General features: G+C 42.7%; 1 protein-coding gene across 2 annotated transcripts in view; it reads left to right on the forward strand.

Moving 5' to 3' along the window:
- The first annotated feature begins 1,968 nt into the window (after positions 1 to 1,968).
- Positions 1,969 to 14,507, forward strand: part of LOC144696099 (transmembrane protein 200A-like) — a 29,202-nt gene continuing 16,663 nt past the window's right edge. Inside the window, exon 1 of one of the 2 annotated variants that reach the window (XM_078567362.1) lies at positions 1,969 to 2,203. In XM_078567362.1, the coding sequence (XP_078423488.1) occupies positions 2,191 to 2,203 (13 nt within the window). In that variant the 5' untranslated portion in view covers positions 1,969 to 2,190. Of the gene's footprint in view, positions 2,204 to 13,610; positions 13,696 to 14,507 lie in introns of those variants that run through there. The other variant, XM_078567363.1, reaches the window with a different exon arrangement.

Consider the following 14,507-nt stretch of genomic DNA (forward strand, 5'->3'; position numbering starts at 1 on the left):
GAGCTACACAGGGAGATATTAAGAAAGGTGATCTTTGGTCAATAAACAGTCTACAATCTCTCCTCAATGAATAATATTTCTCAGAACGATCACAAAGATAGTTGGCATGAAGATCAGGACATTTACTTACCTGCTGGAAGAGCTGCTGTTGAGATTGAGGCAGGACAGAAAGTTCCAGCTGGTTCTGCACATAAGTTGTGTGTGAACTAGGTGCATAATGTGGAAAATATTTCATTTCCATCACTTTCGATCCCACTTTTACCCTCCAAAAACTAAATAAAATCAAATAAACAGTTTTTCATCTGTGGAAGGCATCAAGTGGAGCAGCCCGATAGATGATGTCTCTTATTAGAAAGCTTAGTTCAAAATGGATTCCATTTTATGTGGCAGTGGTTGTTCCATGGTGGCATATTCAAGTACTGTCTCCAAGGAGGTCAACCTTGGGTCACAAAGTCTCCTAACAGGTTTCTCTTCTTCTTTTCCTCCTAACAATGTACACCAAATGCCCCCAACATTCCAAAACTGAATAGATTCCTGCTTTTGTTCATTGGTTTCGTCAGTGTCCTGTTGAGCTTCTTCATGGCCAGAGTCTTCATGAGAATGAAACTGCCGGGTTACTTGATGGGTTAATGTCAATTTGGGAGTGCCAAGGCTAGAATTTCCATATGGAGGAGACCAACCTGAAACTGTAAAAAGTGCTATGCTGTAATTTGAAGGTGAAAGAGAATTTGTAAAGAACATAAATAAATTTTTACAACACTCGTGTTAAAAAAAAAATAAGTGGAATTAGGGCCAAGAAAGAGTGGTGATATTTTTAATAAGTAAAAGGAGGAAATTTAATTATTAATTTTATGTTGTTAACTACTTATCAACATGCACGCTCTGTCACTGAGAGCAACCAAATTGATAATACCCTTCGGAATGTGTAGGAGGATTTTCAGCATATGCCTGACTCCGTAGGAATCAAAACAAAAATATTTCAGCTTCCTGTTTTTTTTATGCAAGAAAGCAAGTCCATGGGACAACACAGCCTCTGTAAACAATATTTTACATGTTGATGCCACTGGCATGCTGTGAGGCATTTCCACCAACATTCACAAGTTCCAAGATAGTTTTAGTTAACATAATGCAAGTGAAACATGATAGATAATGGAACATTGTGATGAATGTAAGCTTCAAAAGCTTTGTGAGTCACACAAATTCCTGTCTCCAAAAAATATTTTACTGGTTACACAGTGTGTGTTTGTGGAACAAACCCTTATGTTACATAAAAAAATAAGTCTGTGGTTCTGAAAGCTAATATGGCTACTAAATCATTAGATTAAAATGTACAATGTTTTATTTATCCATCTGACTGTCCTCTCAAAGTTGATGTAAAAGATCCCATGACACTATTTCAAAGAAGAGCAGGGTGTTATCCCCAGTGTCCTGGTCAGTATTAATCAATATCACAAAAACAGATTATTTGGTTGTTATCACATTGTCCTTTGTGGGATTTGCTGTGTGTTTACTAATCTGCTGCATTTCCTACATTACAACAGTGACTACAGTTCAGAAGTAATCGATTGGTTGTAAAGCACTTTGAGATGTCTGGTGGTTGTGAAAGGTGCACTATAAATATAAGTCTTTCTTTTATGACTTGCTCTGCCATAGTGTTTCACATGAGGAGTCAGGAACATAGGTAGTCTTTAGCTGAAGTTAGGTTGATTGGCAGAAGACAATTGGACCTAATTTAAAATCAGTCATTTATTTTTATTTCCAATATGAACTCCTATGCAACATTTTAATTGGAAACACTCTAAGCGACTTGTATCATGATATCCTTTTGTCATTAGTAACACTGCAGTACTCCCATTGACAGGATAGGGTAATGAAAGCATGACAGGTTTACATAGGGAGGTTCCATTCTAAACATTTTATTAGGGAAAAAGTGAATAAAAAAATGAACACAGATTTTAAATGTATGTCGAATTGTTGGTCACTTGCTGGCTGATCTTACTTAAACTGCTGAGTGTGTTTCCATGAATGCAGTAAAGAATAATGGCTTACCAGATGTGAACTTTTAATCCTACCTGTATCTTCAGAATTATTTTGAACTATCTAACGTAGGGTGAAGTATTGATGATTACAGATCTGGTGGGAACAATTTTGAGGTGATAAATTGGGAGTATCGTACAAGAAGTATCTGGCATGACATTAAAATGTAAGTGTGATTTTTCATTTGTTGTACTGGCGCTGCTTTTGAGGTGTAAATTATTGGTTCTATAATTTGAGGTTCCCATAGAAATATTTTTCTCTGTGTGGTTTGACAGAAGTTCCCACACTGGTTCTTATCAATAGCAGCAATGACAGCTTTCATTTACTTAAACAGAAGTTCCCAGGCATTGCATAAAAGATTTGTGGGAAACAACCAAGAGAGGAGAGGTTAGGAATTGACCAAAAACAGTCAATGATAAATTTGAACAACATATTATAATGCCTTTAATGTAATAAAAGTCCCCAAGGCACTTTACAGGAGCATTATAAAAAAGAATTTGTTACTGAGCCATATAAGGAGATATTAAGGAAAATGACCAAAGGGTTGGTTTCAAAGAGAGTATTAAAAGAAGGAAGAGAGGTAAAGAAATGGGGATGTTTAGAGAGGGAATTACAGAGCTGAGGGCCATGACAGCTGCAGGCACAGCTATCAATGGTGGAGTGATTAAAATCGGGAATGTTCAATGTTAATTGTGTCATTTGAGCTTAAGTACATACAGGTGATGGGCATTGATTGGATGGTTACTTGAGCATATATAAAGAGGCACTGACTGACACAAGAACAGAATGGAGTCAAGAGATGTACGCTTATAATCTTTCACTCTGTGAATAAATCTATTCCAAGTAAAAGACTGGGTCTGCTTTCTTCCTTCACCAACTGGCAGTCAGGAGTACAATATTCAAGAGGCCAGAATTAAAGGAGTGCGGATAACTCAAGAGGTTGCGGGGTTGGAGGAGATTACAAAGATAGGCAGGGGTGAGGCCATGGAGGGATTTGAAAACGAGGAAGTGAATTTTACACCAAGGCATTGGTTGAGTGGGAGCCAGCTGAATAAGCACAGAGTGAACAGGACTTGGTGTGAGCTAAGACACAGGCAGCAGAGTTTTGGATGACCTCAGGTTTATGGAGGGTAGAACGTGGGAGGCCTTGAAGCAAGAGTGAAAAATGGTGGAGGTGGCTGGTGCGGAGTGGGTAGCAAGACATGGGATTAGAGAGCTATATCCCAGTCAGCTGAATGTACTGGTGTCAATGGTGAGGTGAAGGAAGTGGGAGGAAATACACATGAAGCTAGAGTCAGTGAAATGGATTATGTGTTTAAGGCCGATATAAAGCTAGAAGATGGTGTGGAGATTGCACAGGGTGAAGCCACAGAGAGATTTGAAGCAATTGCGATTTGGTGTACAATAGGATATGGAGGCTGTAATATTATAAGAGTATATTCTTATAAAGTGTGTGTCCCTGATAATCAGCTGTCATTCTGTTAGATTTAATAATCTTACTAGACTAGCGACAATGCAGCAGATTTTCCTATAGATGCTTCCTTAGGTTTGAAACATTCCATAGCACACATAACAGTAAAATACTGCAGATGCTGGAAATAAATAAAATCAGAAATTGCTGGAAATACTCAGCAGGTCTGGCAGCATCTTTTCTTTTATTTATTCACGGGATGTGGGCTTCGCTGGCTGGGCCAGCATTTATTGCCCATCGCTGGTTGCCTTTGAAAAGGTGGTGGTGAGCTGCCTTCTTGAACTGCTGCAGTCCATGTGGCTTGGGTACACCCACAGTGCTGTTAGGAAGGGAGTTCTAGGATTTTGACCCAGCGACAGTGAAGGAACGGTGATATATTTCCAAGTCAGGATGGTGAGTGGCTTAGAGGGTAACTTGCAGGTGGTGGTTTTCCCATCTATCTGCTGCCCTTGCCCTTCTAGATGGCAGTGGTCATGGGTTTGGAAGGTGCTGTCAAAGAAGCCTTGGTGAATTCCTGCAGTGTATCTTGTAGATGGTACACACTGCTGCTACTGTACATCGGTGGTGGAGGGGGTGAATGTTTTTGGATGTGGTGCCAATCAAGTGGGCTGCTTTGTACTGGACGGTGTCAAGCTTCTTCAGTGTTGTGAGAGCTGCACTCCTCCATGCAAATGAGGAGTATTCCATCACACTCCTGACTTGTGCTTTTTAGATGATGGACAGGCTTTGGGGAGTCAGGAGGTGTATTACTTGTCGTACGATTCCTAGCCTCTGACCTGCTCTTGTAGCCACAGTATTTATATAGCTAGTCCAGTTCAGTTTCTGGTCAATGGTAACCCCCGGGATGTTGATAGTGGGAATTCAGTGATGGTAATGCCATTGAACATCAAGGGGCGATGGTTGGATTCTCTCTTGTTGGAGATGGTCATTGCCTGACACTTGTATGGCACAAATGTTACTTTCTGTGGAGAGAGAAGCTGTTAACGTTTCAAGTCGATTACTTTTCATCTCCTGTCTTCAGCCCTATCACAGGCCTTCCCTTTTATTCTTTGTTGAAATGGCAAGTGACAGGGAGCTTGCCATTTCAACACTCCACCCTGCTCTCATGCCCACATGTCCGTCCTTGGCCTGCTGCATTGCTGCAGTGAAGCTCAACGCAAACTGGAGGAACAGCACCTCATCTTCCGACTAGACACTTTACAGCCTTCCGGACTGAATATTGAGTTCAACAATTTTAGATCATGAACTCCCTCCTCCATCCCCACCCCCTTTCCGATTCCCCCCGCCCCCACTTTTTTCCAATAATTTATATAGATTTTTCTTTTCCCACCTATTTCCATTATTTTTAAATGTATTTCCATCCATTGTTTTATCTCTACCTTTTAGCCTATTTTGATTCCTTCACCCCAACCCCACTAGGGCTATCTGTACCTTGCTTGTCCTGCTTTCTACCCTTAATTAGCACATTCCTTAGATAATATCACCACCTTCAACACCTCTTTGTCCTTTTGTCTATGACATCTTTTGGCTATCTCCATCTATCACTGGCCCTCTATCCAGCTCTACTTGTCACACCCCCCCTTAAACCAGCTTATATTTCATCTCTCTTCTATTTTTACTTAGTTCTGTTGAAGAGTCATATGGACTCGAAACGTTAACTGTATTCCTCTCCGCAGATGCTGCCAGACCTGCTGAGTTTTTCCAGGTATTTTTATTTTTATTTTTGTTTTGGATTTCCAGCATCCGCAGTTTTTTGTTTTTATATAATTGACTAATTATCTTTTTCGATTATTTGCTACAAAGCAAAGTTTTCATTTCTAGAATGAAGAATTTACAGGGTTCAGTCTTTGCTCTGGGTGTGCTGATTCAGTGTATTTAATATTAAACTTGTGTTTCACCCTGTGTGCTCTGTCTGAGGAGATCCCAGAACCCCTGAATTCAAGAAACCTCTAGTTTGGGCTATATTGGGCTTTTATTTTGGAAAACTCAGAAGTTTTCCTTTTCCAGTAAAAGGAAATAATGATTTCTACTATTTAGTTAGAATACAGGAAAGTTTGTTTCAATACAAACTGCTTCGTATGACTTGCTTATAATTGCTGTCTTTAAGCTTCAGTAATGTCCTTAACCTGGCCCCAGGCTTTTTGAATATTTTAAAATCTAGATTAAATATTTAAATAATGAGGCGACATTATACATCAGGAAACCTGAGTCAGCATAAGATTTAGTTCAGAACATTTAAAGCAGCAAAACTTTGCAGTATTTTCCATTTGGATTATTAACTTAACCTTTTATTTCTCATGCACCAAAACTTGTGTAAAATGATTGGTTGGTTCTGTTCTCAGCATAACGTGGGTTCTGAATGGCACATGAAAGAAAATGACCAAATAAAACAAATAAATATTCGGCCGATGATGGTGTGAAATATTTCTTCCAGTCATCAGCTGTGGTACTTGTGATACATGTCTCCTAGGAGACATGTACATTCCCACATTGAAAGGAATAATCCTTTGACTACATCTGTGGCAGAGGCAATCCATCTGCCATGAAATGAAGACCATTATTAATAGTTAAATGAAGACAGTGTTTGGCTTTTGTTTTGAATGGCTGAAAAATGGCACATGCTATCCCACCATCTGGCGACCTCTGCATAATGAATGTCTAGCTGTGTGAAGCTCTAACTTTCTGTGAAGCTCTTTAATCTAACAATATTCATCCTCTTGTGCTCAATATTTCCATCACTGTGGGCCCAGCTGTCTTAGATTAAAAAGCATCACAATGGTATTTATCCATAATTAATACACCAAATTATTGTTCTGTTTTGCAAATTCAGAAGTTTAATATCTGAAAGTTTAGGATCTGAAAACATTTTCAGAAAAACATGGATTAATTAATATACTGAGTGATATTGAGGCACAGTTTTTTTTTTAACCCATTCGTGGGATGTGGGCTTCGCTGGCTGGTTCAGCATTTATTACCCATCCCTAGTTGCCCTTGAGAAGGTGGTGATGAGCTGCCTTCTTGAACTGCTGCAGTCCATGCGGTGTAGGTACACCCACAGTGCTCTTAGGAAGGGAGCTCCAGGATTTTGACCCAGTGACAGTGAAAGAACAGCAATATATTTCCATGTCAGGATGGTGAGTGACTTGGAGGGAACTTCCAGGTGGTGGTGTTCCCATCTATCTGCTGTCCTTGTCCTTCTAGATGATAGTGGTTGTGGGTTTGGAAAGCCCTGTCTAAAGAGCCTTGGTGAATTCCTGAGTGCGTCTTGTGGATGGTAAAAACTGCTGCCAGTGTTCGTTGGTGGTAGAGGGAGTGAATGTTTGTGGATGTGGTGCTAATCAAGCGGACTGCTTTGTCCTGGATGGTGTCAAGCTTCTTGAGTGTTGTGGGAGCTGCACTCATCCAGGCAAGTGGAGAGTATTCCATCACAGTCCTGACTTGTGCCTTGTAGGTGGTGGACAGGCTTTGGGGAGTCAGGAGGTGAGTTAATCGTCGCACGATTCCTAGCCTCTGAGCTGCTGTTATAGCCACAGTATTTATATGGCTAGTCCAGTTCAGTTTCTGGTCAATGGTAACCCCCAGGATGTTGATAGTGGGGGATTCAGCAGTGGTAATGCCATTGAACATCAAGAGGCGATGGTTAGATCCTTTCTTGTTGGAGATGGTCATTGCCTGACACTTGTGTGGTGCGAATGTTACTTGCCACTTGTCAGCCCAAGCCTGGATATTGTCCAGGTCTTGCTGCATTTGGACATGGACTGCTTTAGTATTGCGAATGGTGCTGAACATTGTGCGATCATCAGCGAACATCCCCACTTCTGACCTTAGGATGGTCATTGATGAAGCAGCTGAAGATGGTTGGGCCCAGGGCACTACCCTGAGGAACCCCTGCAGTGATGTCCTGGAGCTGAGATGACTGACCCCCTACAACCACAGCCATCTTACTTTGTGCTAGGTATGACTCCAACCAGTGGAGAGTTTTCCCCCTGATTCCCATTGACTCCGGTTTTGCTAGGGCTCCTTGATGCCACACTCGGTCAAACGCAGCCTTGATGTCAAGGGCAGTCACTCTCACCTCACCTCAGGAGTTCAGCTCTTTTGTCCATGTTTGAACCAAGGCTGTAATGAGGTCAGGAGCTGAGAGGCCCTGGCAGAACCCAAACTGGGCGTCAGTGAGCAGGTTATTGCTAAGCAAGTGCCTCTTGATAGCACTGCTGATGGCCCCTACCATTACTTTACTGATGATGGAGAGTAGACTGATGGGGCGATAATTGGCTGGGTTGGGTTTGTCCTGCTTTTTGTGTACAAGACATCCCTGGGCAATTTTCCACATAGCCGGGTAGATGCCAGTGTTGTAGCTGTACTGGAACAGTTTGGCTAGAGGCGCAGCAAGTTCTGGAGCACAAGTCTTCAGTACTATTGCCAGAATATTGTCAGGGCCCATAGCCTTTGCAGTATCCAGTGCCATCAGCTGTTTCTTGATATCACGCAGAGTGAATCAAATTGGCTGACGATTGGCATCTGTGATGCAGGGGACCTCCAGAGGAGGTGGATCATCCACTCGGCACTTCTGACTGAATTTATAGCAAATGCTTTAGCCTTATCTTTTGTCAGTGCTGGGCTCCCCCATCTTTGAGGGTGGGGCTATTTGTGGAGCCTCCTCCTCCTCCTCCTCCTCCTCCAGTGAGTTGTTTAATTGTCCACCACCATTCACGACTAGAAGTGGCAGGATTGCAAAGCTTAGATCTGATCCTTTGGTTGTGGGATCGCTTAGTTCTGTCTAATCCTTGCTGCTTATGCTGTTTGGCATGTAGGTAGTCCTGTGTTATAGCTTCACCAAATGACACCTTATTTTTAGGTGTGCCTGGTGCTGCTCCTGGCATGCCCTCCTGCACTCTTCATTGAACCAACGTTGATCCCCTGGATTGATGGTAATGGTAGAGTGGGGACATTCGTGGCCATGAGGTTACAGATTGTGTTTGAGTACAATTCTGCTGCTGCTGATGACCCACAGCACCTCATGGATGTCCAGTCGCGAGTTGCTAGATCTGTTCGAATCTATCCCATTTAGCACGGTGGTAGTGCCACACAACACGATTGAGGGCTTCCTCAATATGAAGGTGGAACTTCATCTCCACAACAACTGTGCGGTGGTCACTCCTACCGATACTGTCATGGACAGATGCAACTGCGGCAGGCAGGTTGGTGAGGATGGGGTCAAGTATGTTTTTCCCTCATGTTGGTTCCCTCACCACCTGCCGCAGACCTAGCCTAACAGATATGACCTTTAGGACTCGGCCAGCTTGGTCAGTAGTGGTGCCACCGAGCCAATGTGATAGGTGTTGAAGTCCTCCACCCAGAGTACATTCTGCGCCCTTGCCACCCTCAGTGCTTCCTCCAAGTGGTGTTCAACATGCATCAGCTGAGGGAGGGCAGTACATGGTAATCAGCAGGAGGTTTCCTTGCCCATGTTTGACCTGATGCATGAGACTTCATGGGGTCCGGAGTTGATGTTGAGGATTCCCAGGGCAACACCCTCCCGACTGTATACCACCTCTGCTGGGCCTGCCCTGTCGGTGAGACAGGACATACCCAAAGATAGTGATGGTGGGACATTATCTCTAAGATATGATTTCGTGAGGATGACTGTGTCAGGCTGTTGCTTGACTAGACTGTGAGACAGCTCTCCCAATTTTGGCACTAGCCCCCAGATGTTAGTAAGGAGGACTTTGCAGGGTCGACAGGGCTGAGTTTGCTGTTGCCGTTTCCGGTGCCTAGGTCGATGCCAGGTGGTCCGTCCAGTTTCATTCCTTTCTATTGACTTTGTAGCAGTTTGATACAACTGAGTGGCTTGCTAGGCCAAGAGGGCATTTAAGAGTCAACCGCATTGCTGTGGGTCTGGAGTCACATGTAGGCCAGACCAGGTAAGGACGGCAAATTTCCTTCTCTAAGGGACATTGGTGAACCAGATGTGTTTTTACAACAATTGACAATTAGATTTTGATTGAATTCAAATTCCATCATCTGCTGTGGTGGGAGTCAAACCCGGGTCCCCGGAGCATTACCCTGGGTTTCTGGATCACTAGCTCAGCAACAATACCACTACGCCATCGCCTCCCCTACGGCACAGTTACTTCATTGCTAAGTTGATTCCATTGGCAATGAACATGATGTCTCATGTCAGGCTGTCCTGACATAATTTAAAACTAAATGACAGATTTATTAGGTCAGTGAATGCCACTCTAATCTCTTGTGGAATTGTTTGATGTATTTTAACGGCAACATCGTAAAAGTCTAGGGTGAGCAAAGGCCAGCTGGTTCTCATGTGTCCCTCTAAAAATAATGACTTGCATTTGTAAAGCACTTTTCATGATCACCAGCAGTTTATAGTCAATTAAGTACTTTTGAAATGTAGCAGCCAATTCACACACAGCAAACTCCCACAAACAGCAATGTGATAACGATCAGATAATCTGTTTTTATATGGATTGAGGGATAAATATTAGCCAGAACATCAGGGATAACCCTTTTTTTTCAAAATAGTGCCATGGGATCTTTTTACATTCACCCAAGCAGGCAGAAGGGGCTTCGGTTTAACATCTCACCTGAAAGTCAGCACTTCAACAGTGCAGCACTTCCACAGTACTGCACTCGAGCATCAGTCTTGATCTTTGTGCTCAACCCTGGAGTGGACTTGAACCTGGAATCTTGTGACCCAGAGGTGACGGTGGTGCCAATTGAGCCACAGCTGAAACTCTACCCTAGCATCTTGGCTATCCTTGTTTGCCATTCAATTGATTTGAATGCCCCATAAAGTCCAGCATCCTATACCACAGGAAGCACAGCAAGGTGGAATTTCCGCCTATAGCTTTGGTCTCACAACGACCCTGTCCCAAACCCGAGGGATGGGGTCATTACCACCATCCCTATGCCTGAATTCTTCAAGAAAAATTGGAATTTTCAGGGAAGTACAGAGGGTTTTAAAACCAAATAGTGGAGCAGGGGATCAAATTTGGGAAGATGTGGTAAAAGAGTAGAGAAAAGGCAAGAGAAAAGGCAACAGACTGTGACAGGGAGGGTCAGAGTACAGGAAGTACAAATCTAAGAGTAAATCATCAGATAAGACTGGAGGTTACAAAAATAAGAATAGGGCAACACTAAAGGCTCCATTACCTGAATACATGCAGCATTCAAGACAAAACAGATGAACTGAGAATGCAGATAGAAATAAATAAGTACAATCTGACAAGCCATTACAGAGACATGGCTGCAGATGACATAGATTGGGACCTGAGTATTGAAGGGTACGTGACATTTAGGAAGGACAGGAAGCTAGGAAAAGGTGGAAGGGTGGCTCTGTTAATTAATGATCGTATTAACATAATACAGAGGGATGGCCTAAGTTCAGGAAACCAGGATGTAGAAACGGTTTGGGTATAGCTGAGAAATCATAAGGACAAGAAGTCACTTATGGGAGTGGTTTGCAGGCCTCCTAACAATAACCATGTGGTGGGACAGGGTACAAAGGAAAAAATAATGGGAGCTTGTCAGAAAGATATGGCGATAATAATGGGGAATCTTGATTTGCATATAGACTGGTAAAATTGGATGGGCAAGGGTAGCCTAGATGAGGAATTCATAGAATGTTTTTGGGATAGTTTCTTAGAACAGTGCGTTCTGGCACTAACTAGAGAGCAGACTATACTAGACATGATAGGATTAATTAATAACCTCATAATGAAGGATCCCCTAGGTAGCAGTGATCACAATGTGATTGAATTTTACATGCAGTTTGAGGGAGAGAAGAGTGGATCAAGATGAGTACTTAAAATTTAAATAAGGGCAATTATGAGGGCATGAAAGCAGAGCTAGCTCAAGTGACCTGGCAAATTAGGTTAAGGGATAGGTCAACAGAGATGCAGTGGCGAAAATTTAAGGGGATGTTTCAGAATACACAGAACAGATACATTCCAACGAGAAAGAAAAACTCCAAGGGGAGGGCCCACCATCGTGGTTAACTAAAAAAATTAAAGGTAATATCAAACTTAAAGATGAAGCATACAATTGTGCAGTGATGGGTGGAAGGTTAGAAAAAACAGCAGAGTGACCAAAAGATTAATAGGGAAGGAAAAATTTGAGTACAAGAGAAAGCTAGCTGGAAATATAAAGACAGGTAGTAAGAGTTTCTATAGATATTTAAAAAAGAAAAGAGTTAACAAAGTGAGCGTTGGTCCTATAGAAAGTGAGCCTGGGAATTAATAATGTAAAATAAGGCGATGGCAGACGAATTGAACTAGTATTTTGCATTGGTCTTCACTATAGAGGATACAAGTAACATCCCAGAATTAGCTGTAAATTAGGAAAAGGTAGGGAGGGAGGAACACGGGAAAATTACAAGCATCAGGGAAGTGGTACTAAGAAAATTGTTGGAGCTGCGGGCTGACAAGTCCCCAGGTCCTAATGGACTTCATCCAAGGGTCTCAAAAGAAGTGGCTGATGAGATATTTGATGCGTTGGTTTTAATTTTCCAAAATTTCCTAGATTCGGAGAAGGTTCCATTCGATTGGAAAATAGCGAATGTAACTCCTTTACTCAAAAAGGGAGGGAGACAGAAAACAGGAAATGTCAGGCCAGTTAGCTTAACATCTGTCAAGGGGAAAATGTTAGAATCTATTATTAAAGACATTATATAGCAGGGTACTTAGAAGAATTCAGGGTAGTTAGGCAGAGTCACCATGGTATTGTGAAAGGCACTTCATGTTTAACCAATTTATTGGAGATCTTTGAATAAGTAACATATGCAGTGGATAAAGGGGAACCGGCGGATGTACTGTATTTAAATTTCCAGAAGGCATTTGATAAGATGCCACGTCAAAGGTTATTGTGAAAAATAAAAGCTCATGGTGTAGAGAGTAATATATTGGCATGGATAGAAGATTGGCTAGCTAACAGGAAACAGTTGGTAGGGTTTTTCTGGTTGGCAGGATGTAATGAATGGCGTGCCACAGGGATCAATTACTGGGGCATCAACTTTTTACAATTTATATAAATGACTTGGATAAAGGGACTGAAGGTAATTTGCTGATGACACAAAGATAGGATAGTAAGATCTGAAGGGAACACAAGGAGTCTACAAAGGGATATAGGTAGGTTAATTGAGTGGGCAAAGATCTGGCAAATGGGATGTAATGTGGGAAAGTGTGAAATAGTCCATTTTGGCAGGAAAAATAAAAAATAATATTTTCTAAATGGTGCGAGATTACAGAGTTTGGAGACGCAGAGAGGTGTGTAGTTGTCCTTGTGCATGAATCACAAAAGGGTAGTATGCAGGTACAGCAAGTAATGAGAAAGCTAACAGAATGTTATCATTTATTGTGAGGGGAATTGAATACTGAAGCAGGGAGGTTATGCTTCAGTTATACAGGGCATTAGTGAGACCACATCTGCAGAATTGTGTACAGTACTGGTCTCCTTATTTAAGGAAGGATGTAAATATGTTGGAAGCAGTTCAAAGAAGGTTTACCAAACTAATAGCTGGATTGGGTGGGTTGTCTTATGAGGAAAGGTTGGATAGGTTAGTCTTGTATCTGCTGGAGTTTAGAAGAGTAAGAGGCGACTTGATTGAAACGTATAAGATCCTGAGGGGTCTTGACTGTGTGGATATGGAGAGGATGTTTCCTCTTCTGGGAGAATCTAGTACTAGGGGTCACTGTTTAAAAGTAAGGGGTCACCCATTTAAAACAGAGATGAGGAGAATTTTTCTCTCTGAGGGTTGAGAGTCTTTGGAACTCTTCCTCAAAAGGCAGTGGAAACAGAGTCTTTGAATATTTTTAAGGCAGACGTAGATAGATTCTTGATGAGCTGGGGTGGGGGTGAAAGGTTATTGGGCGTAGGCAGGAATGTGGAGTTGAGGATGTAATCAGTCATGATCTTATTGAATGGAAGAGCAGGCTTGAGGGGCCGAGTGGCCTACTCCTGCCCCTAATTTGTATGTTCGTATATGAATGCAAGTTTGTCCGTACCTAAGTTCAACTTACTTTTTATCAATCTATACTGAAGGTTTCTGGTCCTATCAGCCTAACCCATTCTAAAATCACATTTTAGGTTTATCTTTTTGAACAATCATTAAATTAAAAAAAGGCTTGACAGACTTGGAGTGGAATCGCCCCAAGTTTGCACAAAGCGTGGTAAGTGGCAGGAAAAAGGACGTTTTACCCTCCAGCCACAATGGAGGGTTTTCGCGCTGTATCGTCCCATTCCCGGCATGTCCCGCCTCATTAATAATGCATTCTTGGGAAACATGCCAGATCGCTGGCGGGGCAGCCTCTAATTCACCCGCCCCGCTATCGCCTCAGGCCAATGCCCTGCAAAAGAGGACAGCCATCTAGTGCTGTAAGAGGATAAATGAGCTCCTTCGTTCTGCCAGGGTAAGTTACTCTTGTCATCACTCTGAACTCTCACACTCACAAACCCATCACACATCCACAGGGATCTCACTCACTGCCAGTTCAAAGGACATCTACCCTGCAGATCGTGTCCTCATCCTGTCCTTGGCACCACTCGTCACCCACACATGTCTGGCATGCTTCTCATCTGGCCTGGCAGGCATCCTGCTTACACTCTCTCCATCTGTCTTCATGCAGGACAAGCTGGCACACAACAAGAGGGAGATTGGTGGAGGAATGCCCAACATCAAGGTCCTCACAGACAGAAAATAGAGTCATCCAGCTGGCCAGTTACGATCTGGACCGTTCCTGTGCTGATGGTGAGGTCGGTGATGCTCGGCCAAGTGAGGATCCAGCAGTGCAACATCCACTATGCTGTGAGTGATGTGTCCTGTTCCGCAGTCCCCTGCTATGCTTTCTCTCCTTGCTTTCGCAGGTACATCTGGGAAGCAACCTAGCGGGTCCACAAACCAGCTTCTCGACTCAAGCTCCTAAGACACCTTGGAAAAGAATCTGATGACACCCTAACTAAGTTCCATCACAGCGCTCACCCA

This window comes from Cetorhinus maximus, chromosome 21 (genome assembly GCF_964194155.1).
Source record: "Cetorhinus maximus chromosome 21, sCetMax3.hap1.1, whole genome shotgun sequence".
Taxonomy (NCBI): Eukaryota; Metazoa; Chordata; class Chondrichthyes; order Lamniformes; family Cetorhinidae; genus Cetorhinus; species Cetorhinus maximus.